Source organism: Emericellopsis cladophorae, assembly GCF_022114955.1.
Source record: "Emericellopsis cladophorae strain MUM 19.33 chromosome Unknown NODE_1_length_1489480_cov_119_871856, whole genome shotgun sequence".
Lineage (NCBI taxonomy): Eukaryota > Fungi > Ascomycota > Sordariomycetes > Hypocreales > Bionectriaceae > Emericellopsis > Emericellopsis cladophorae.
This window is the reverse complement of record NW_026250926.1, coordinates 721,284-744,442: the sequence shown is the minus strand read 5'-3', so window position 1 is coordinate 744,442 and position 23,159 is coordinate 721,284. Positions and strand designations below refer to the sequence as shown.

The window sequence follows — 23,159 nt, the reverse complement described above, 5'->3', positions numbered from 1 at the left end:
AGACACAACGACATGATGAGACTGACAGTCATCTGAGTGCATCGTATGAATGCGCGTACGGACACTGCCCCGAATTCAAGGCAGACGACGCCGTACTGTAAGCCCCGTGCCACTACCTCACGCTGTGAGGCTGGCAAGAGTTTGGTCGGAAACCTTGCAGATAAGGAGGGCGGGCTGGAGCGCATGTGCCGCCTACCTTACCTTACTACGTTCCGCTACATACAACAACGCATCGAGCACGGCGCAAAGGAATAGATAACCGTCATAGTCGCCTCGCCTCGCATGGCCAACAATGTACACCTGCGGCGAGGCCCTCCTCAGCAGAAATGAAACTCCTCAAGCTCTTCACACGCTGCTAAGTTAGATCCCACCGCCTCCAAACAGACTTTGTGTCCCATGACCTCCTGATCCACCCCAAGACCGAGTCTCTGTCTCCGGACCCCCTTTAGTCACGGATGGTTGCAAATGCTCCTGAAAGACAAGGCAGACAGGCAGGCAGGCAGGCACATGCGAAAGTGCACGCTATGAGCCGCACGAATACAGGTAAAGTTTTGGCGGGAAGTATCGAGATGTCCGCCAAGGTCACAATCATCTAGCCGTCAACAAATGACTGATGATGGTCGCTTCAGTCATCGTTCACGTCATGCAGATAATAGCACAGATACCTGAGCCTTGGCTGACTAACTCGCTCTCAAAATACTGGCTGCCCCTTTATCCCCTAGCGCGCGCTCCCCCAGCCATCCGCATTGCCAACGATGACCGACGGTCCTTGAAGGTCTTGATTGGCATTTTGAGCGTGGTATCGGTGGGATAAGCGTAGGCATGCTGCCTTTTGTCATTGTGCTTGGGCTGGGATGCTCGGGCGGCGGGGCCTTGCACGCATTGATGATGCGAGCTTTCTTAATATCTCAAGTTTTCAGTCTTCACACCAGCGCCCAGTCCTGACTCTTGACGCCTCACCTATGCACGCCGCCCAGTGAGGCTAATGGTTTCTAGCCATGACTTGATCATCACAGCGCGCATGGCTGGAATCTTCTTTCATAGCGATCAAAAGTCTGTCAAATATTCATTCATGTCCTCGCTGCTGGCTAAAGGGTTGAGAGGTCCTCACGGCCCCGCTTCGACCGCGGATCGATTGTGGATCGCGAGACCGACGCACCTTCACAACGAGGCATTTCCATCGCGGTGCCATCTCTGCATTCGAGCCGGGCCAGCTAGTTGACCGCAGGTCGAGCAGCTCAGCAGACGACTCAAACAGCTGGTATCGACCCTTTCGAGCTCCCTCAGCACGCACAAACAGGTGAATATTCCAGCTCCTCATTTGACCGTCTAAGCCTCCGTCTTAGCCGCCTTCTTCTTGTTCTTCTTGCCCGTGTTGCGGGCAAGGGGCTGCTCAAGGATCTTGAGCACTTCCTCGTCGGTGATCTTCTTGTCAGACTGGTACTTGCTCTCATCAAAGGAAGCGGGGCCGCCGAGCTTGGTCAGACCGTTCTTGCTGATGGCTGTGTTCTTCGTCAGTCCTGTAGCCTCCACACCGTCGCAAAGGGATGAGCTCGGGTTTTCACTTACAGACAGTGGTCAACAGACGAGCGACAGGCGCATCCTCCTTGTCGCCAACGAGCTCGTACTGCCGGAACACGTTGCCGCGCACGCACTCGACGGCGCCGGCCTTGGCATCGCGCTCATCCTCGAGCTGGCGCAGGGAGAAGGGGAAGGTACCAAACTTCTTCTGAACCTCGGACAGGACCTTGCGCGAGGTAGGACGCTTCAGGCCGTAGGTCTGGAGTGTACGGCGGTGCAGCGTCGCGCGGTCATCGAGCTTCTTAACCTTGCCCGACCCCAAGCTCACGCCCATCTCGACACCCCAAACCTCGGGGGCCTCGGGGACACCGTCGCCCTTGGTGCCCTCGGCAGGGGCCAGCACAATCTTCTTGGCACCCTCGATTTCGTTGCGGTCAAACAGCCATGAGGTCGTGCTCTCGACGAGCTTGACTTCGTAGGCGTCGCACACCTTCTCCAGCAGCTGCGTGATCTTGCTTTGCGTGGGAGCCTTTTGCGCGGCCGCCTTGGCCTTCTCCTCATCAGTGCCCTGGGCGAGAGTGCCGGGAGGAATCATCAAGCGGAGGAGCAGCTCGTTAGCGTAGTGGGTGGCGAGGGCCAGGTCGGCTTCGCGGCCGGTGATCGCCCCTTCTTTGCCCGCGAACACAGTGTCGCAGACAATGACGCCAAAGCCGTCAATCTGCGCACCGAGCTGGATCTTGATCGCCTCGCCCTCCTTGATCTCACGCGCGGCCTCGGCCTCGTCCGAGCTTAGGGGAGTGTAGGGTGTGACATATGACGAGGGGGACACAGTCGTGGGATGCGCAAAGCCTGAGCACGTGCGTCGTCAGTACAGATCGTTCCGTTCTCCGTCCTGTGGAGCAAGCATACCCTTGGTGACCTTCTTTCCACGGTAGACCTTGCCGACCTCCTCTGCGAGAATGTCATCGCCCTTTTGGCAGATCTCAGCAAACTTGGCGCCCGGCACGCAGAGCTTCGCAACCTCTGCAAGGACCTTCTCGGAGATCTGACCGGCGGTCTTGTACTTGGTGAGAGTATCGGGGTTTTTGAGGGTGTAGTCTAGCGAGGTACAAATGTCAGCCCAAACTTCTTCATCCTCTCTCCAGCTGGTCGTCCATGACGCTGGAGCCGTGGTACGTAGGTTGGGATTTGGCGGGGTAGTTCAGGCACAGCGATGAGGGGCAGAGCAATCTCCAAGCAGAAGTTGTCTGTGGTCTGCGAAACCTACCAATCTCCTGAGCTTCGGACATGATGGCGATTGTGTGATTGGGGACGTTGTAGAGCTATCGTGTGTCCCTGCTGGGGTTTTTTTCGCGGTTAGGAGGGAGTTGTGGGGTGGGAGGATGAGGCGGGAGCAATGAAGTGACGAAAATGGACTCGACTGGAGCTCTGGCTCAAGGCAATGTGGAGGGGCCGGTTTTTGAGGTCCACGCTACTACCCGGTCCTTGACCTGGGTTGTCTTGTGCCGTCATTGCTGCGCTTGCATTGTCGTGTGCGTATCGTCAACGGTCAATGATTCTCGGGAAATTCAAAGTAGTCTTTAAGCAGTTGGAGAGCATGTTGTTGGTCTCGGCCTTGTGTTGGGCAGAAATGTACCACAACGACGACGAGTTTCCATTGCCGCAATGTCAAAACACACTTTTTAGACGCGCAGAGATATTATGCGAGCTGAGTCCGGCAGAGCCCAGCTACTTCTGAATATTCTGTATGTCTGTTTTGATGGTTGTCCCAAAACCAACACCTCTGGTTGTGCTAAGCTCACGGCGATGACAAGCTCTGGTCGAGAGTCCAGTCACTCGCGATTGTTTTCCTCAGCTATCCCTGTCCACCTAACAGCACACGGAGGGCCATGACTACAAGTTATGCAATGGCATGTCATTCATCTCAAAAACCGAGAAGTGAGTATGAATGCAGCGTTAACGGATACTCATAAGTTTTCGATTCTTGTCACAACCTCTACTCTAGAAAGCGCATAATCGTCACATGCGGCCATATGAACCGTATGTTTCTAACTACCCTAGACCAACGACAAGCTCTAGATAACCCGAATGAACGACCCATATTACTAGGAGATATTGACACGCTTTCATTGGCCAGATTACCAGGCTGTCCAGCTACTCGATCTACGGCAGCAAAAGCCGCTTGGGTGAGGTAGACCTACATCCGCACTATCAGATTTGTATTCCTTCTCCTTCAGCGGCAGCAGACTGCATCAAAGTCGCGAAGCGCAACACGACAGCCGCATCCAGCCAAGCCATCACGACCCCGAACACCCACATTTCCTCCATACGCACGAACCGAGGACTCACGCCGTGTACTGACTCTCGATAATTGCAAACACCCCTTCAGCGCGCCCATTGACTGTTGCGCACGAAGCGCTAACCCGTCGCGGCGAGGACGCGCGACCGAGGTGATCAGCCAAGTCTCGACATCAACCAAGCCACGTCGCAACGCGATCCCGGCAGGCACGAAGATCACGGCAGAATGGCCGAAGAGCCCATCAAGGCAGCTGGCGAGGCATCGCTGGGCGAGGACAGTGGAAGTCAGAAAGCGGCCTCATCATCCTCGCCAGACGAAGCGAAGCAGATAGGGATACCAGTCCGTACCAAGGAGTCGCTCAACGAGTTGATGATCGAGCGCTACACGCAACGTGATCAGCTGGCAGCTGCTGCACTGAGCGATCATTTGGAGAAGACCAAGGAATACATGAATGATTTGCGCTTGACCGTACAAGACTACAAAGCACTTCGCACCGAATACCGACCCTACTTCCCGCCAGCAAAACTTTTCGGAGAAGGCTACAATGGCTACGGCAACGGCTACACCGAATTTCAGCATCCGAGAATTGTCTACCCAAGCCAGAAGCCCCGCAAAGGTGGCGCGAAGCAGACGCCAGCCCTAAAATACAAGCGCAAGGACATGCTGAAGCAGGCCGAGCAGCATGAGGAGCTTGTTCCGATACGGTTGGAGGTGGAGTGGGACAAGGTGCGATTACGAGACACCTTTACCTGGAATCTGCACGACCGATTGATCCACGTGGAGCTGTTTGCGTCGCAGTTGGTGGAAGACATGGGCCTCAAACCGCCGGCGCTCCAACCAGTCTATGAGCAGGTTGTCCAGCAAATGCGTGAGCAGCTCAACGACTTCTACCCCCTTGTGTACTCGGAGGAGGACGCCCTTGACCCGGAGTTACCGTATTCGGCCTACAAGAATGATGAGATGCGCATACTCATCAAGCTGAACATCACGATCGGCCAGCATACCCTCGTGGACCAATTTGAATGGGACATCAACAACCCCCATAACTCGCCAGAGGAATTCGCTGCTGCCATGACCCGAGATCTCGCCCTGAGTGGTGAGTTCACCACAGCCATTGCGCACTGCATCCACGAGCAATCCCAATTGTTTGTACGGAGCCTCTACAGTGTAGGGCATCCCTTTGATGGGAGGCCTGTGGAAGATCCGGACCTGGTCAACGCTTTCCTCCAAACGCCTTTACCACAGATATTCCGCCCAATGCAACAAGCCAAAGACTATGCACCGTACCTTTACGAACTTACCGACGCCGACCTGGACCGAAACGAGACGATTCTCTCCCGCGAACAGAGGCGCCAAAAGCGCTCTATCAACCGGCGAGGCGGCCCTCAACTGCCAGATCTTAAGGAGAGACAAAGGACTATTCGCACCATGGTTGTTTCGCAGACATTACCCGGCGGCGCCCCCAATGTTGAGGAGAGCAGATTGTACAAGTCAGCGGCACGGACAAAGAAACGATATCCACGTGATGGAGAGATATCCGATTCGGAAGAAAGCGACGACTCGGCACCTGAATCGCCAGCACCGACATCGTTCCTGGCGCAGGGCACGGCTCGTACCAGAGGTATGCGCGGCGCTGCTTCTGCAGCCGCCCAGCGGATGGCCAACCTGGGTCGTTCCGAAACACCGGACGCCGGGAGCATTGCGCACCATCACGAGACGCGTACCTCACGCCGCTTCAGGGAGGAGACGGAGGAGCCAGCACACTTGTGGGTCACGGTCAAGTTCAACAACCGGCCGAGGTTTCAGCGCGTCCTGCGCGGCGACTATCGTGACTTGAAGGCGCCGTCAGAACACCAGACACCTGTCCCGCCCCCGATGCATACGAGAGCGCCCAGCACGTCGAGCAACTCGAGATCCATGCCGCCACCCTCAACACCCACCTCGGCGACGCCTCAACCGTCGACGCCAGCGTACTCTTTCCCGCAAGGTCAGATTGGCCGCATTCCCGCTCCGCCCGTGGCGCAAGGCCAGCCTCAACCACCAGCGGTAAGTTCTGACATCTGTGACGTATCGCGCGGCAACGACGCATGCTGACAAGACCACTCCAGCCGCCACCGCCAGAGTGGCTCGTCAAAGCTCTAAAGGACCTCCAAAAGGATTATCCAGACGACCTCTTTGAAGCTGTCATGAAGTACTCCTACCTAGATCCCATAACCGAGGTGCCTCTGCCGGCAGGACCGCACCCTCCAGGCGTCAAGTATGCCTGGCTTCCCCGCATCCGTTGCAAGGACTGTCCGAGCAAGCTGTACACGCCTGGTCCGGACCAGACGGCGCAGAAGTTCGAGGCGCATCTGAAGTTTTCGAGCCACAGAGCTCTGGTCAAACAACGCATAGAGGGATAGTTTCTTCTCCGCTGCCCACGGGTCAAGTAAATTGCAATGACAAAAAGGTGCGTTTGGCGGCAAGGGGCGCGCCATTGGATGGATACGTATGCGGCTGTTCCGGCTCTAGGTATATATCAGGATTTCCTTATAGGAGTTTTCGGTGGCTAGCTGGGGTGTTGACTTGCTACGAGTTGGCTTTTTTTCTCTTTTTCCCAAGTGTTTTTGTATACCGCGAGACTTCATGCATAGAGGCGGCTTCGTAGCTGGACAAGAAGATATGTTCATTGCTATTTCTTTCATCCATCGGAGCCTGTGAGCTTGTGCAGGTCCGAGGAGACAGGAAAAACCATTGCGAAATTCACAAAATGTTTGGGTATTTTCAAAACCAAAACAAGACACAAAAAGTACATCGTCATCCAACGCAGCCATCACTGCTCCCACATGCCGATGATGGATGCTATGTACGTACCTTGAAGGGAGGGTTCCTAGCGTGCATACGACTATACTTTTCGGTTGCCTCAATCCAAGCCAGACTCCTCCGCATCAGAGCCTGACCCAGACTCCTCGTCTGACCCAGCGGCTGATCCATCTTCCATCTCAGCGTCGTCGTCCTCCTCGTCAGCCTCTTTGTAACTGGTTGTTGGCGCAGCGGCACGCCCACTGCGCCTTCGCTCCGACAGAGGGATCGTTGGCTTCTCTGCTTTCGATGGGGTCGTGCTTGTCGTCCTCTTCCTCTTGGGCTTGGATGACGACGACTTGGGTTTGGCCTTTGTGCTTGACTTTTCGCGGATCACAGTGCTGATCTGGCTCTTTGCCTTCTTGCCACTGGGCCGATCCGACGAGTCTGTAGCTGACTTGCGTTTCTGGGAACAGTTAGCGTGAGTACGCACATGCCATGCCAATGATTCTTGGACAAACCTTCTTCCGCTCGAGAGACTTCAACAAGTCATCGAGCCTCTCGTCAAGTTCCTCGGGAACATATTGCTTCGTGGCGATTTCGTGTGCGACTTCGCTCGACGGCAAAGGCACGTAAAGGCCTGCTGGCAGACCAACCTTGTCCGGCCATGCTTGGAAGCTCCAGTTGCGTCTTTCCTGAAACTTGCGAATCAATGTCTGTGCTAGATCGCTGATTGTATACAGGCTATCGCTATCATCAGGACTGAGAATGTCTCGAGTCTGCTTGACCCGCTCGGCATATTTGTAAATGTGCGAGATGTTGTCCTCACGGGCGACCGTGTCCAAGTAGAAGATGATGTACTTTGAAAAGTCGAGGAGATCCTCCAATGCAGGGCTGTAGTCGGGATGATGCGCCAAGAGAGGGATCAGCCTCCCAATCATGGCCTCCATGACAGTCCTCTTGTTATCGGCGTAGTATAGAGCTCGAGCCCGAAGCCACGTTTCGACTTTGATTCTGACTTCGGACACGGGCTCAAAAGCCGCAATGAACAGCATCGTATAGAAGCGAGGTCGCAAGCTGTCAGCCTGGAGATGCTTCTGTAGTTTTTCCATGAAGCGTCGCCTCACTTGCAGCTCACTGTCTTGTACAAGCTCGGCGAGCTTGTTGAAATTGGCGGGATCTAGCTGGTCGTCGTATTTCTTGACCCTGCACATTTTGAGTATGCACTGGCCGGCAAGCAGGCGAAGGCGCTTCTTGTGGTGGAGTGGTGTGTTTTTCGATTTGCAGAACTCGCCCTCTTCCACTACAAAGACCATGAGGAGCTTGAGCAGAGCTTTTCCCCTCGTTTCTGCACTGTCGTCATCGGCGGTTGCCAGGGCCCGGTTGACCAGGAGTTTCAATGCGAGAGACTTCGCTTGTATTTCTTCATCCATGTCGGGGTCGTTAACCCAGCTTGCATCATCCTCTTCTGCAGGCTTTCTCACTTGGCGAAGAACGTCCTTGACTGCCACTCTGTCGATATTCTCATCCTCGTCCGCCGTGACCTCTGGCACCAAGCGCTGCAAGTGACACAGAGTTTGTAGCTTGTTGAGGAAATTGGGCGTGCCAAACTCGAGGCCTTTCGCCGCTTTCTTGACCAAATTTGTTGCTGTGACCCGGCCCTTGTCGTCATCTTTGCTCAAAATCAGGTTGACCGCATACTTGGCAGATTTGTGTGGCCGCCCATAAAGAGCGTAGTTCATCAGGGTTTGAGTGAATGCCTTGTCCACCTCGACTTCTTCGGGGTACTGCTTCGCGTAGGAGGAGTATGCTTTGAGCATGTCCATGACTCCGGGGTCGTTGGACTTTGTAGCGGACGGCGCTTGGTCGACGATGGACGTGCGCAATTCGGCCGAATGGGCCTTGAAAAGTGCTGGGTTGCGCGCCGATAGCTCATTGAGCACGGCGTGTGCTGTGGCCGCCAGTTTGTTGTTCTCGTCCTTTGAAGTGTCCATGATTGTGGTGAGGTGACTCCGGTTGAACATGAGCGAGCTTGCGCGATATAGGATGGCAAGCAGCGTCTCTGCAATGGTTCCCGCCGACCCCCCCTGAATCTTCGATATGAGCTCATGTATGGAGCGTCTGACTTTCTGAAAGTCGCTTTCCGACTCTACCGCAAACTTGAGCAGCTGATACGCCCGCCTGTCGTTCATTTTCGCAAACTTTTGCAAGTCGCCACGAACCTTGACCGCGTCCGGGAACTGCTGAGCCATCCAGTCAATAGCCTGGCCCAGGAGCTTCTTGACGTTGCTTGCATCCCCTTCGGACACACCGCCATTGTATGCCTCGCAGTGCTTGATATACGCCGCCACAGCCACCGCAAATTGGGTCTGCCGTACTTGCATTGCCCAAAATGCTTTCATCGAACTCGGATTGAGCGACTTGAGCATGAGCAGGATCCTCTCAGCGCGCAGTGCATCTTGCTCGGTGGTCAGAAGAGCCGCCTTCTTGTCGGAGGATGCCGAAGACCCATGCTTGTTCTTCACTTGTGGGTACTTGAGAGGGATCAGACACTCGAACAGAACCCGGTCTAGGAGCAAGTTGACTTCCAAGTCATTCGCGTAGAAAGCACTGATAATCTTGTTCGGAACCCCTTCGAGGCATGCGGTCACGGCTTCCTGACCATCCGCAATTTCGCCAGCGCCCACCGCCCAGAGCTTTGCCAGGAGAATGGTGGCTTCGACACGAACTGCGACCTTTTTGTCACGTATCCTATCGGCCAGCGTCGCCAGGATGGAGGTTTCGTCACCATCGACGCCGCCGAACGCTCCTAGTTTAAGGACAATGTCTCTGAATCCGAGGAGCTCGACGGCTTTGACAGCGGCTAGACGGACCTTTTCCTCGCTGTCGGAGAGCTTGGCATGCAGGGTCTGAAGAAGCTCCTTCTCTTCGACGGGGTTGAGGCCTAGACCGCCTGCCGAGGTCGACAGGATGCGCCCCACGGCCGTAACCCAGATGGCTCGGATGCTGGCACTTTTGTCAAAGCGTCTACCCACAAAGCTGCGGTAGGCGCTGTGGTGCGTCTGGATGAATGAGAATGGTGACTGGGGAGTGGTCAACGCGTTCGGCGCATATGTTGTAGTAGGTTCATCCATCAAGCGCACAGGAGGATACACTGCCGCGTCCCGTATGGGTGAAGGGTGGAGTCCAGCAGCACCAACGCCTGCAATCATGTCGCCGATGGTTTCTGTCGCGACCTGCCGCAGGTGCAGATTGTCGGCGCTCAGCTCAGCCTCGACCTGCTGCACGACGTTTGACAGGATGGAAGGCGCTGCACGCCACAGTTCACGAATCAGGATGTGTGCGCGTTCCAGGTTCTTGATGTCGTCGTCTGAAGGGCCCGAATCTCCTGCAGGCTCGCCATCGTCCGAATCGCCGTCGTGTTTGTGGCCGTTTGGTGCCGTCGCGAATCGAGAGGCGCTCAGGATAACGTCGCCGAAATATTGACTGACGTATCGAGCCAACTTGTCAGGGCAGCCATTGCAGATGTTTTTGGCAATCGTGTAGGCAGGTGGCTCGGATTTCGGCAGTAGCGTAGCCTGGTTCTGGCTGTGCTCTCTATTTCGAGAGCCGCCAGGTGGAAGGGCTCGGAGGAACTGCGTCAAGACGGAATCAATCATGGCCGGAGGAACACTGCCTGGGGCCTCATCGATGAGCAGAATGAGCGCCTCCGTCAAATGTGTGACGACATCCTTGGGCAGCTGCTCACCGGCTTTCGCCTTTGCGCTGTTCTCGACACCATCGAATGTTGTGTTGAAGAGCCGTACCGTCAAGTCATCGCCACCCGGCACTTCGTTTAGCAAGAGAAGACTCTTGACTTCGGTCAAGGACGTCAGCACATGCTTGTTCTGCGTCTTCCAGGGGTTTTTCGGGTCGAACAGCGCAGGGATAATGCTGCCGATGAAGAGTGTAAATATCAATTTGAGTTGATCCGCTGTAAAAGGGGCTTCTGGGACATGGAGGCGTAGGATGTCCACCAGACAGCACGCTGTGTATGCTCTGACTCCCTTATCCTTGTGTTGTAATAGGTTCCGGTGCGCCAATGCAGCGGAGACTTCGCTCAGTGAATCGAGGTTGACTCCTTCCTGGTCGTAATCGGCCAGCTCCTCCGACAACTTTTCCAGCCGACTTATGAGGGTTCCCACTGCAATCGGCCTCGCGGGCCGCCATGTGAGCTCCTCGTCGAACTTGAGAGATGGGGCGTCTTCATCGCTGTCCGCATTTTCGGGTTCTGGGGAGGCGATCTCTTCCAACTCTGATGAATCCTGATCTTCCTCTTGCTGTGGGGGCGATTCCACGACTGGCTCTGGGGCCTTTTTGTTTCGCGTTCGACGACCCGGCGCCATCGTCGCCGGCTCTGTGCGCTTTACTTTGCTAAGATGCGCGGATACCGATGATGCAGATCACGGTTTTGGTCGCGGCCGCGGCGCGGTTGAGGTCGAGGTTGCGGTTGGATCAACCAAGTGGCGGGGCGAAGGGTCAACGCGTGGAGAGCTCGAACGTACTCCGGGGGCGACGAGAGGCGGCTGGCCTCGTACACTGGAACTGAGCAACAAATATGGGCGTTCAATGCGACTCCAATGCTGACTGAGGAATTGCGAGGAATGTTGCCTTTGGCGAGCAGGTTATTAGGCAGAGGTGACCAAGCTGGCAATGGTAGATCAAGTGATGCTATAATAGTTACGCGACGCGACAGGAGCTCCAGTCGAGGCGCGCATCAGCAGTGTTGGTCTACTAGCTTACCCGGTACCTAGTATTCTGCCCCTAGTTACTTTCAACTGACTGCACTCACTTTGCTTTCTCCATCACCCGCCTCTCGGACAGTACACCGATGCACCGCGACACCAGACCAGAGCCACTGTCAATCAATCACCAATGGGGCTCTGTATCGAACCCAAAGACAGCTAGACTCTTAGTGTCCCTGCCTACCTATTCGACTGGTGAGACTCGCCATTGGAGTGAGTCTTGAGGTACGTAACGTTGTTACATGCCGGGCTGCCAAGCCTACCCTGTAAAGAACAGCTCCTCCGCCACAGAGCAGAAGCTATCGGCCGATGCCGCTTTGATTAAGTATTTTCGGGTGCAAAGACAGGATAAATCGCATGTCAGTCCCATGAGTTTGTGGCAGGGGCGTCCCGAATCTCCCTGTCTGATGACGCTGGCAATCTACACTCATGTTTCCAAAGCAGTGCGTCCCAGATTCGCATATTACAGGTAGCTTTGTCAAGCTCTTTTCCAAACGGCGAGCATGTTCATTCCCTTGAATCCAACACTGCGTCTATCTACTCAGATACTAGTCCACTCAGACCAGGAACAGAGATGCGCCTGAGGAGCTGGCTGGTTCGGGTTCCCGCACCTCAGTGACCTCACAGTCTATTCCGGCGCATACACTCGGATCGAGCAAGTCATCGGGAGTACTTACACTCTTCCACTGCCAAGTACTAGACTAGACTGCATTGAACGTCGTAACCGACTCCCGACTCCACACGCCCCGCGTCTGTCTTCCTTTCATCTCGGAAGCGTCATGCTCGGCAGACCTTCTTGGGCCGACACCCGGGGGCCGGGAGCTACATCGTGCATCGGGACCGACGAGATATGCCTCCCGAGGCAGGGTGACCACTTACCTTCCTGTTTCCATCTCTAGTACCTATCTGTATGTGCGCAAGTGTGACACGTTGATTCGTCCATGAAGCACCGTCTCGGCATAAACAAATGGTCGGTTTGTGCAGTACAGAGTACAACCATTGAAGTGTCTTTGAGACTGGGCCAGTCGATGAAGTTTGACTCGGAAGACTTGAACGAGTCTGCACACAACTATCTCGCAGTGTTTCAGAGGACCACGCCGGGCGGAGCAAAGAAGAGCGGCTCTCCTTCTGGCCTGACTTGGCACCCTTCAGCGGTATTACGATCCCAGTCAAGCTGCGTTGAGCTCCTCGCCTCCTCCATTGGTCCCCAGTATGAAATGGCCGTGCTTCGGATTGATCAACCTCTTGGCGATCCTACCATCTAGGCATGACGAGTCTGATGTCGAGTGTAGTATCATAGCATGTCTTGGCTGTGAGCTACAGATATCAATGAAGCATTCCTTCGTGCGAGATAGACGTCACGTCCATCGAGGTCTCTGTCGAGAGATCGAATACTGCTTGATTTCACGAAGGAAACAAGGACAAGGCAACATGTATAAATAGAGGTCCGTTGTCTGCTCAAAATCTGCATCTACAAGAACTCACAGACACTCAAGAGTCAAAGCATCACTCGCCTTCATACCTTACTCCAAGCCCACGCCAGTACCAAAGACAAGAAACTCCCAGTCAACCATGAAGACTTACACCGCCATCGCCTCCGCTGCTGCCTTCCTTGGCAAGCTCGCCGCGGCCGACTTTCTCATCTACGGAGCCGACTCGTACTCGGGTGTTGGCGGCTACAACAGCTGGGTGCGTTCCATCCTGTCGCTGAATCACTGACTCACGTAAATGATACTGATACTTGATTCTTTCCATCAAAAGACCGGTTACAGACTCTTCCCTGGCGAACCCAACTGCAACAACGTTTGCAGCACTTACTTTATCCCCTCGGTCGATGATGCGAGCGGCAGCCGCGAGGGGATCCGATGCGACGGTTGTTCTGGAGTAAGTCTTGAGAGCCAAGCCATCGACAGGCTCCATGTTCCGTAACGACCGGACGCAGCTGACACGACACTCCTTGGTAGGGCGAGCCCGACGAGGTTGAGGTCCACCTCAACGACATCCACTTTACACTCTACAGTGAGTATCTCGGCCACCGCCCCTTGATGTTGGCAGGGCAGTATCTAACAACGTTGCAGAGTGGGAAGACTACATGATGACTCCTGCCGACGGAGGCCCCCTTCTGGGCCAGTGCTTCCTTGAGTCGGACGACGACTTTGGCCCTTGCATGTGTGGCCCCGGCGACGCCAACTATGGCGAGAAGTTCCTTCGTTGCGTGACAGACATCACTGCCTGGGACACCGAGTACTTCTATGGTTAGAAGCAGTCGAGCAAGCTGCCACGTGCCGCAACTTGCGAGGGCTTCGCTAGGAACCCGCACCGTTGTCCCCTACTAGTCTAGCCAGTCCATCTTGTAGCAACACTACAGCGCTTTATGTACTACATGGACTCCGCAGAGTAGTTCCGTGCATTGTGTCTGCACCTATACAAGCTCATGACCAGCAGTGAATGTGTCTGTCTTTCTGCCTCTGAAAGGGTACACAAGCTATGGGAGCTGTTTGCGTGCCTCACGTTGTGATTCCCCCCTGATGATCTTGGTCATGTCACACGAAGTGGTCTGGCTCACCTCTGAGACAAACGACGAGACAAAGCGCGAAGCCAATCTTTTGATTCAACCTATTAATTCTCTTGTGACATTGTGAGAGTGTGATCAAGTTCTAGTTCCCCACAAAGTTCAAAGCGGATGCTGCTCTCTCGGCCAGTCTTTAGGATGCTACTGAGAAAAAACTGAGCGGCCAGTGAGACTTGACAAATAAACGAAAGCCAAAGATCACAGCGCATCAACAGTGACTCCAGTGCCTTCTTAGGCGCCTGTCCAACGTCAACAGCCGCTTTCTTGCCCTGTCGTGGCCCGTCTGAAGTGATCCTCAGGCGACGAGACCCTCAAGCTCAGGCAATCAACCACCGCGACGCGATGGATCACGCAAACTACGTAGCCAAAGAACAGACGAACGTTTTATTTATCACTCGCATTTTGCTGCTCACCTCCCCTTCTCCTTCTTTCTCCTCATCACTCACTCCTCTACGCTCGCTTCCAGGCATTCTGCATCACCACTTCCGCTCGTTCGCAGCACCAGTGTTCACCAGAGCTTCTATTAAATCTTCAACGGGCTCTTCAGCTTTGTAAGTAGCCATTTTCCCTTTGGTGGTTTCCAGATCCAGACGTGCAATATCATGCTTCGCGTGTGAATCACGATCTGCCTCCCCAGCGACGCGTGCCATCACCCAACTCAATGTCAACGGATTCTGACGGGTGCCCAACAGCCAACTTTCATTCTCAAAAAGACGCTGTTTCATACTTGAACACGGTCAAAAGTATGTCTGTCTTACTATAAGCCACACGCTCTTTCAATGCTAAGCGTCGATCAAGTGTCATCCATGCGAGGCCACGACCATGTCGAGCTAAAGGCCGGCGCAACTCGACGCACCATTGCGAGCACCAAGAGCTGCAGCATGGCGTTCTCCATGCTCATCGTAACCTTTGTCTGTGCCGTCGGTGGCTCCCTGCTCTGCCGCAGCCTACCTTGCTGTGCGTCAAACATTGAACTTGCACTTGAGTCCAATTCTAACAGATGAACAGTGGCGCTTGCTGAGTCTATGGTCCTCGAGGGTTCTGCCAATGACCGCTTCGAACCCCTGATTGCTCGTGATGAGCCAGAGTCCGACGTCACCTCGACTCTGATCGATGGAGGCATCATGGTCCCAATCTCGTGAGTCCACCCAGTCGGTAGACACTGTCAATGGACACTGACAACACGCAGTACTCAGACGCAGCTCGAGACCTTCTATTCCATCAGCATGCCTGAGCCCTCGACTACCTCGTCCTCCATGGAAGAGGATGCCTGCGCTGTTGAGGTAGTCACCCAAACGCAGACGAGGACCAACGTGATCACAGTGACACTGTGGCCTACTCTGCCAAGCGCGGACCAGACTGTGTCCGGTGACGCTTCCACTGTCACGGACATCAACATGCAGACTGCCCACACGTCTGATCCCTGTGATGCCACTGTCTCTGGCGACCCCTCGACTGTCACGGACTTCCAAACAGAGATCACCGGCTACCCCGACGTGACCGTCTCCGCCGGGCCCATGACCATGACCACGACCGTCACGCCCATCTCCATCTTCACCACTATCACGGTGTCTGACTTGTTCTCTCCACTCCTGCCCCCTAATGAGCCTCAGAACACCTCGGCGGCCAAGGGCGATGGCGCAATCGTCACAGACGGGCCTCTCTATCCTACCAACGCCACTGTCATTGTCATACCCTCGGAGGCAATGACCAATGTTCCTGTCTCCACGATCTCGCCGGGCCTTGGCTCCGGCACTGGGCAGGGCAAGGCTTTCAACAATGTCGGCGGTGCGCTGATGCTTGCTGCCGCCGTCATGTACATGCTGTAATGGATGCCGCGCGGGCCCCCAGCCTGTGCCATGATGGTACTCGGCAAGGTATATTGTACTTTCGATGCCGCATGGATAAAGGGGCTGGTCACCGTAAGAAGGAGGGAGACAAGTGTTGATACATTGCAACGAACCATATAGGGAAACTTGCGTGCGAAAAGGACTGTTTGGTAAGATCATTTGGAGTGAATCTTAGGAGTCACAATCACATCAACATGTCCAAATATTGCGAATGACCTAGATAAAAGTGTATCCCATGTTTGTTCACTGGTCCACACAGCGAGCGCCCTGAATGAACGCCATGCCTACTCCAACGCCGGAGAAACATGGAATCACCTCTTGGCGGCTCTCTTCGCCTCCTCCGCGCGTGCCTTGTACTGCACTTTCCACTCCGGCGCCGCCTTTTGCAGATCCTTATCCGTCACGCGATCGTGTATACTGCTGAGCACGCTAGCCATCGTACTTCGATGGTTCGCCTCCTTCTTGTCATCGCGCAATCGAACGATCCGCCAGCGGCCCTGGTCGTCCAAGTTGCACTCCACGATACGGTCGTCGAGCGGATCCCCGAGCGACTTGAGTGTGTCCCATTCCTCCTCAGTGATGTACAGCGGGTTAAAGTAATCATACTGATCCGCGCCTCGCTCGCGGCCCGCAAAGACGAGCAGGTCTGCGGAGGGCACGGAGTCATAGTCGACAAAGGGCTCAGTGATGCCCTCGGCCATCTCATCCGCGGTGGGCTCCACGGTGGGAAAGTGAAGCTTTATTCGGCAGTCGAGGGTGTTTTCCTCGGGCGGTTTCCACTTCAGAATGTGCTCGTCCGTGCCATGCTTGTATGAAGTGTTCCGGCATGTGAAGATCAGCCCGTCATTCCCATGGGGCAGGTTCGGCAGCACAGTGGCGAACAGCATGTCGATGGCGTAGGAGAACTGGAAATCCTTCATCTGCAGGATGAACGGCTGCAGCGGACGCATGTCCGGTCGCGAGGCGAGGGCCTTTTTGTAGGGATCGTAAATGTTTTGCTTGACGTAGGCAATCCGCTTGTCAAGGGTGCGCTCGACGAGAAGCTTCTTGTCAATGATGAGGCAGTCAAAGACTAGATAGCGAGGCTCTTGGCGACCGTCTGGTAAGGTATCGATCACCAACTCCCCATCGAGAATGGAATCTTGGTGAAAGCCAGTGGGATTCTCGCTCAGAGGGAAGCGAAGATACTGGTTTGGTATGAACCAAAAGTCGTTCTTCCTGTCGATGAAGTAGTTCGCGCCGTTGCCTGCACCGTCATGTGTGAGGTAGAGGAGATATCGAATGCCATCAGACTTTTCGCAAACATAGTAGCTGAACACGGTTCATTAGCATCAATGCCATCCAGCCTCGTCTCTGCGCGGTGGGAAAAGGACATACTCTTGCTTTGAAAGCTCCTCTATATGCCGCGCCCCGAAGCTCACGGGCTGCGCCCCTGGGAACCCGAGTGCGTTGCGACCAAGCAATTCGGCAACCTCCCTGCGCAGCGTCTGCAGCAAATCCCCGTCGGCTTTGATACCTGGCTCCTCTATCGTCCGCAAGGGCCCTTCTGCCCCAGGCGGCAGCTGATTATGATCCATTGTATTTGCTCTGCCTCTATGTTGAGGTTTCTCGCGTGAGAAAAGCGCGGTGTCCGTGTGTTGCAATACTTGGTTCTAAACTCTAGGGAGTGATGGTGGCTATCTCTCGCACTTGTCAGACAAGATTCCTTGTCGCACCAAGCCCAGTTTGTCAGACCAACGAAGTTTCAAGAAGACACGTTCCGTTTTGGTCGACATGAGGTTCGTGGAATCGGAATTCGCCTCCCATGGGCATCAGATGTGATTCAATATTCGTCACGGTGGGAGCGGCATGAGATGAGTCGACCGTCCTCATGGTGAGCGGATGAGGATAGTGAAGGTGAGAATTCGCCAGAATTCGCCGTCCAGTTAGCTTAGTCACTAACAGAGTCGCCATCAAAGGCCATGGAGACCAGTTAGCGTAAAAAGCGGGGTAGTTGTTGGGAGACTGGCCATGATAAAAATGACAGACAACATGCATTTCCCATGTTCTGATTATTGATGTTCTTGTATTAATTAATGAAAATCTTCTCAGTCTTCGCCCTCGGGGTGTTCAGTGCGAGCCTCTCCTCAATGGAGTGGTCGCCAGTACGCTCAGAGCAGAGATTGGAATACGTGAACGTCAAGAGATAGACTCGAAGGATGATATGTAAACGCGACTTAAATTACCCCAGCTATGACACCCTACAGAGGCTTTCTGATCATCAAGGAGGTTTTTACAAAAGATATTGATATTTCATACGGGTCATGAGCAGCCCAGTTTCCATTTCTACTAATAGAACAAGGTATGAGACTAAAAACGCCGTCAGCGTCGTGACAATCGAAGCCAGCTAGACCGAGACTAGCTCTCGTCTATCTTGTCGACCTCTGCTCGTGCTTCCTCCCACTGCTGCTTGCTCTTCTTTGCCCATTCAATTTGACTGCGTGCATACGCAAGCTGTCGAGACATGTTAGCTTGTGCTGCAATACGAGATAAGAGAGCAACTCACCATGTATCTCCGCAAATCATCCTCTTTCTCATGCTGAAACCTCTTCAAATCACGTAAGACGCTGGCGCTCGCCTCCTTGACGTCCCGCTCTGACGCGACCTGGGCTTGCTCGAGCTGACCGATCGATTCCCTAGTCTTGCCAATCGTGTCTCGCCGAGTTCGCTCCGGATCCACGTCAACCACCCCCTGTACCGCATGTCGGATGGGGCCAAAGATCTTATTCGTAATAGAGTTCCCGCTTGGCAGCTTTCTATGCGTTACGCTGGCGCTCCTCTCGGGGAGACCTTGGCTGGCAGAGGGTGTCGCGCCTCTGAAATCCGAGTCAATCGACTCAGTGTCTTCTCCATCTCGCCGCTGTTGCGTCGACGGCTCCTTAAGGCTGGTCGAGCGCTTTGGTGGCGGCGAAACCTGCTGACTGCTCGAGAGGTACTGCTCGATCCGCCTTGCCTCGGCCTCACTCCTCTCAAGCTGGTCCAGCAACGCTCTTTTCTTGTTCAGCTCCTCCGCGGTCAGATCTTGCTGGATGCGCTTGAGAGCGCGGTATCTCAGCACACTTCTCACGACACCAGCGAACTGTGCGCTCTCCCTCATCGGCTCTGCGAAGCTGGCGCCCAGTGACCCAGATAGCTCTTCCGTGGCAATGTACGACAAGTCGGCCGCTTGGCCCACCCGCTCGATAGCCGGACCCAGCGAAGGGGCCTGCTCAGAGAGAGCAAAGGCATTGAAGCGTGAGCCAAGCTCACAGAGATCGGCTGCGAGGGACGAGAGGTGGCTGAGTGATCGACGATTGACCTTCTCCATCGGTCCCGTCAGAAGACTTTCGAGTTCCTTGATGGACGCCTCGTAGGAGATGAAATAAGTGTCGAGATCTTGTTCGCTCAGAGCATTGGGCTCAGGTGGGTGTTTGCCTTCGGCGCCAGGGGCTCCTTGGACTGCCGACGCGGCCAAATCATACGACGCGCCTCCAGTTGTCTTGAGCTTCGCCGAGCTCGAGGGGACTGGCAAGTAGTTGTGGGCAGCCGACGGGTTTGCCGTATCCAGCGGTGGTGCCTTGAGGATAGATTTGGGAATCGAGGACACTGGATGCGAGTGCAATACCTCGCTCTGCCACGCGCATTAGCCAATATCACATCCTGGGGTAATTTGAACGCACCCAGCTCGCGTTGGGATCGAGGAATCTCCACCAGACGCCATCAGTGCGCACGGCGTCCATTCGTCGACAGCGATTCAGGAAGACGGCAAGCATGCGCTTGCGCAGATCGATGATCTGTTGGTCTTGCTTCGCGCTTGTCGGTTTGGCAGCATAGTCCGCCATTGTATGCTTCTCCGGAATAGGTGGGATGATGAGTGTCGGGTGAAGCCGTGTAAGGGCATCGCGCAGTGTCGCAAACTCGGAATATCGACGGCGAACTTCTAGGTCCTATACAGTCGTCAGTTCCGGTGGCAGACAGTCGATCGGCTGCGACTACGTACGCCTGTGCGGATCGTATAGACGATATATCGACCTCCACTCTCGAGACTCTTGCCAGCGTCCGTAATGGCGATGGACAGCTTTGGGTTTTCGTAGAGAACCTGCTCGATGCGACTGTCATAGCCGCCGGGCTTTCGCTGTGGTATAGTCTCCTCGGCTGGGGAATCGTCGTCGTCGTCGTTCATGTCGTCCCCGCGAGGCCCAAAGGCCGGCTCCGCACCTTCATCGTCGCTACCAGAAGTGGGTGTTTGCGCGGGCTCAACGTCGCGGACTGCGGTCGCGCTAGGGATCAGCTTCAAGTTCCTTCACTCAGGCATCTGAGCGACGGCAGAGGTGCGACTCACACGCGCGTGTTCCGGATGGTGAGGTTGGGTTCACTGAGGACGAAGCGTTCGAATCGCGGCGGTCAAAGCTCGTGCCGTACGGGTTGTTGTCTTCGTCGTTCCACATGATGGCTCTCTAGACGCTTTTCTCGGGTACAGTTGTTCCACGGACGTGCACTCGCAGTGCAGTTTGGCGAGGGCAAATGGCTAAGGCCTCGGAATCAGTTCCCAGCTCTGCCGGTTGCGGTTTCGCATTGAGCCGGTGTGGGGGAGGGGCGCATACTTGCCGTGAGAAGCTCCAAGCGTCTGTGCAGTTTCGGCGATGATGATTCACTTAAGAGAGCGAATCTGATGCCATAGTCTGAATTCGATAGTGCAAAGCGCAGTCGGCTGTGGTATATTGCACGTAGCTGAGGTCGGGGTGAGGCTGGGAATGGTAGCACCTGGGTTGCTTAGTAGTGGAGCTACGGAGAGGGACGCACGTCGACGCATTGGAGCTTCCATGTCCCGTTCACTGATGACGACGGACGCTCGGACCACCTACGCTAGCTTCTAGGCATCCCCCTGTTCATTGGGGGCTGCGTAACACACACTGAGCACCGCATCCATATCAGTACAATACTGAATAAATGCTAACTCTTTATTCAGAGTCGTTACCAGCCAATCTCGTACTGCTAGCCCCTTCGAGCTGGGTGGTTGGTCCCCTAGTGTGACGAGTGCGCGTGAACCTTTGCGCCAAGCTCAACGCGCGGCGTCCATGTCCTTAGGTATCTCTGACGGTCAATACTGGACTCTTCGTCCCTATCACTTCTGCCTGGCTTCTTGACTGAACGACATCAATCACGAACATAGCAACAGAAATCTCCGGTACGTGGGCTTCATGGGTCGCGTCAGTGCTGGACCGTCTGCCTCATGATCAGTTATCGTTCTTGGGCCATACAAGCAATGTGTTTACCTCTGGGCCATAGCTCTTCGCACGGCCTCCCGCTCAACATTTCCGCGAGGATGCCTTTTGCTATTCAGTGTCTCCGTCTTGTCTTATCTGCTTCCGCCCGGTCGGACACTGTATGCGTGGTGCGTATACCCTGATGCTCTTGCAGGCGAGACAGACGACACCGAAAGTATTGTGGGCGAAGCAGCTCGGCTTTCGTTGGTCTCGCCATGACTACCCATTGGGCTGACCATTCGCGTCTCTGAACGGTACTCCTTGATCTTCGTCTCTACCTCTCGCTCAGAAGGTCGATACGATGGGCTTGGAAACTGCCGACCAGGTGGATCGTAATCATCGCTGTGAACAGTTGCTACTCCTGTATCTGCGGAGTCAGTCTCGGGGTCTCCTCTTCCGCCAGACATTAAGTATGCAGACGCAAGCGGTCGATCTGCAGACCCTGGTAGGGAGTTCGATGTACGTTGCCAGCTTGCATTTTGCCGTCTTTGGTGCCTATCGTTCTCTAAGCTGCTGCAAGACGATCGCAATGTGCTTCGTCTCGCGGTAGTTGAACTGGCAATGGTCGAGGCCCGGCCGACGGGAAGCCTCAGCAGGTGCAGGAGGCGTTGTCTCCAGGACGAGCGGTGGTAGTCATTGGTATCATCATTCGACGGTCTGCGGACTTGAGAGGGACGGCTTTGTCGCACGTGTTGGTCTCGAGGCTGATCCTGACTGTGATACATAGAGGCATGCGGGCGCCCTGGCGGTCCATGATTGGGCATTGCAAGCATCGGATATGACTGATACGATTGTGGCGGCTGCACATATGGCGTGCAGGGGGCGTCTGCCTGGTGTTGATCATTTGTGACGAGCCGGGCTGTCCACGGCATCGTCACGCCTGGATATTGTAGACGGCACTGTCCGTCGATGGTATATGGATATGCTCGCAACTGGTGAGGTTCTTCCTGATAGATGGCCGATTGATATATCACCTGGTGACCATAGCCCGGCCGGTAGTGTGCTACTGGCAAAGGCGCGAGTGCTGTGTTCGACGGTAAGCCTGGCCGCCGGCGTGCCTGGCGACCCCCTGGTAGCCTGATGATATCGCGGGCTTTGCGTTCGCTTGCTGCGTGCCCCATGTAGAACAGGCAGAGGACTATGATAGCAACCGTGACGACAACACAAGTGAAGATGATACCGAATTTCTGCGCATCAGTGAGGCAATGCCACCCAACGCAGTGGTCATTTCGTCTTGGGAGGGCCGACATGGTGGAAGTGACCTCGACTCGGGAATTCTTTTCATGAAAAAGGAGTGAAGAAGAAAAGTTTGCCTTTCTATTCAAGAGCTAGACTCGACGATGGGTGAGTGTACTCTTCAGTTCGTCTGATTTACCTTCATGTTGCCAGCTCCCTCTCACCTGAAGCTCGCTTGAGGGCCTCACATCTCACTTTAATCGTCAATGGCGATATTAGAATGCCTCACGTTTAAATCTCCACGTCCGTTGCTCTATAATATATAGAAAAGGCATATTCTCGAATCTCGCAACGAGAGACGCTTAGTAGGGCGTCGCTAGCACTTGAGTAAATTGCATCGTGTCCGATGACATGCAGCTTCTCAGAACGCTGCGTTCTGCCTTGGCCCAAGGACGTCTTTAACTTAAGGTTTCCCTCGACGTCACAGTCTTAGCTGTGTTGGCCAGGACTGGATATTCTCACAGCTGTTACGCGTCCAGGGACTCGAAGGATGATCTGAAGTGAGTTAATTGGCGCCCCACAAAAACTACCTCAGGCTTCGCTGCTTCGGTAGGAGGCTACGCTCAGCTGCGCACGGGCCTTTTTCGACGCGGCGCATTGTCGCCAGAATTCGAAGCTTTCACTTTTGTCTGCGTTACCATCGCTGCTCAGCGCCACACCCGGAATTTTGCGATCATCTGTGCCGAATCTCCACGCGACGGAACATCGAATATGCACAAGTCCCTGTGAAAGCGACGAAAGAAGTGCGCATCACGAGTTGCAGCGGCCTAGAGCCAGTTGCGCATCGTCTCCCACCGACACGTAGTTCAGCATCACCCACTGTCCGACTGC

General features: G+C 54.8%; 7 protein-coding genes across 7 annotated transcripts; 3 read left to right on the top strand and 4 right to left on the bottom strand.

Annotated features, from left to right (window-relative positions):
* Positions 1-1,329: 1,329 nt before the first annotated feature.
* J7T54_006116 (curved DNA-binding protein (42 kDa protein)) lies at positions 1,330-2,810 on the bottom strand (the record flags this gene model as incomplete). Its single annotated transcript, XM_051503964.1, has 4 exons — positions 1,330-1,502; positions 1,570-2,370; positions 2,431-2,619; positions 2,789-2,810. The coding sequence occupies 4 exons, from the start codon at positions 2,808-2,810 to the stop codon at positions 1,330-1,332; spliced, it is 1,185 nt and encodes a 394-aa protein (XP_051366633.1).
* Positions 2,811-4,045: 1,235 nt separating this feature from the next.
* J7T54_006115 (SWI/SNF chromatin-remodeling complex subunit-like protein) lies at positions 4,046-6,222 on the top strand (the record flags this gene model as incomplete). The annotated part of the gene is made up of 2 exons (XM_051503953.1): positions 4,046-5,866; positions 5,929-6,222. 2 exons carry the CDS (start codon positions 4,046-4,048, stop codon positions 6,220-6,222), a joined length of 2,115 nt encoding a protein of 704 aa, XP_051366632.1.
* A 500-nt stretch (positions 6,223-6,722) lies between these two features.
* Positions 6,723-10,986, bottom strand: J7T54_006114 (Sister chromatid cohesion protein-like protein; the record flags this gene model as incomplete). Its single annotated transcript, XM_051503941.1, has 2 exons — positions 6,723-7,067; positions 7,123-10,986. The coding sequence occupies 2 exons, from the start codon at positions 10,984-10,986 to the stop codon at positions 6,723-6,725; spliced, it is 4,209 nt and encodes a 1,402-aa protein (XP_051366631.1).
* A 1,971-nt stretch (positions 10,987-12,957) lies between these two features.
* J7T54_006113 (uncharacterized protein) lies at positions 12,958-13,645 on the top strand (the record flags this gene model as incomplete). The annotated part of the gene is made up of 4 exons (XM_051503930.1): positions 12,958-13,074; positions 13,147-13,269; positions 13,350-13,404; positions 13,464-13,645. 4 exons carry the CDS (start codon positions 12,958-12,960, stop codon positions 13,643-13,645), a joined length of 477 nt encoding a protein of 158 aa, XP_051366630.1.
* Positions 13,646-14,736: 1,091 nt separating this feature from the next.
* On the top strand, positions 14,737-15,786 carry J7T54_006112 (uncharacterized protein; the record flags this gene model as incomplete). The annotated part of the gene is made up of 3 exons (XM_051503919.1): positions 14,737-14,914; positions 14,966-15,095; positions 15,147-15,786. The coding sequence occupies 3 exons, from the start codon at positions 14,737-14,739 to the stop codon at positions 15,784-15,786; spliced, it is 948 nt and encodes a 315-aa protein (XP_051366629.1).
* Positions 15,787-16,118: 332 nt separating this feature from the next.
* J7T54_006111 (mRNA guanylyltransferase) lies at positions 16,119-17,384 on the bottom strand (the record flags this gene model as incomplete). Its single annotated transcript, XM_051503908.1, has 2 exons — positions 16,119-17,118; positions 17,185-17,384. The coding sequence occupies 2 exons, from the start codon at positions 17,382-17,384 to the stop codon at positions 16,119-16,121; spliced, it is 1,200 nt and encodes a 399-aa protein (XP_051366628.1).
* An 820-nt stretch (positions 17,385-18,204) lies between these two features.
* Positions 18,205-20,273, bottom strand: J7T54_006110 (Sorting nexin-like protein; the record flags this gene model as incomplete). Its single annotated transcript, XM_051503897.1, has 5 exons — positions 18,205-18,300; positions 18,353-19,456; positions 19,506-19,772; positions 19,826-20,094; positions 20,168-20,273. 5 exons carry the CDS (start codon positions 20,271-20,273, stop codon positions 18,205-18,207), a joined length of 1,842 nt encoding a protein of 613 aa, XP_051366627.1.
* Positions 20,274-23,159: the final 2,886 nt, after the last annotated feature.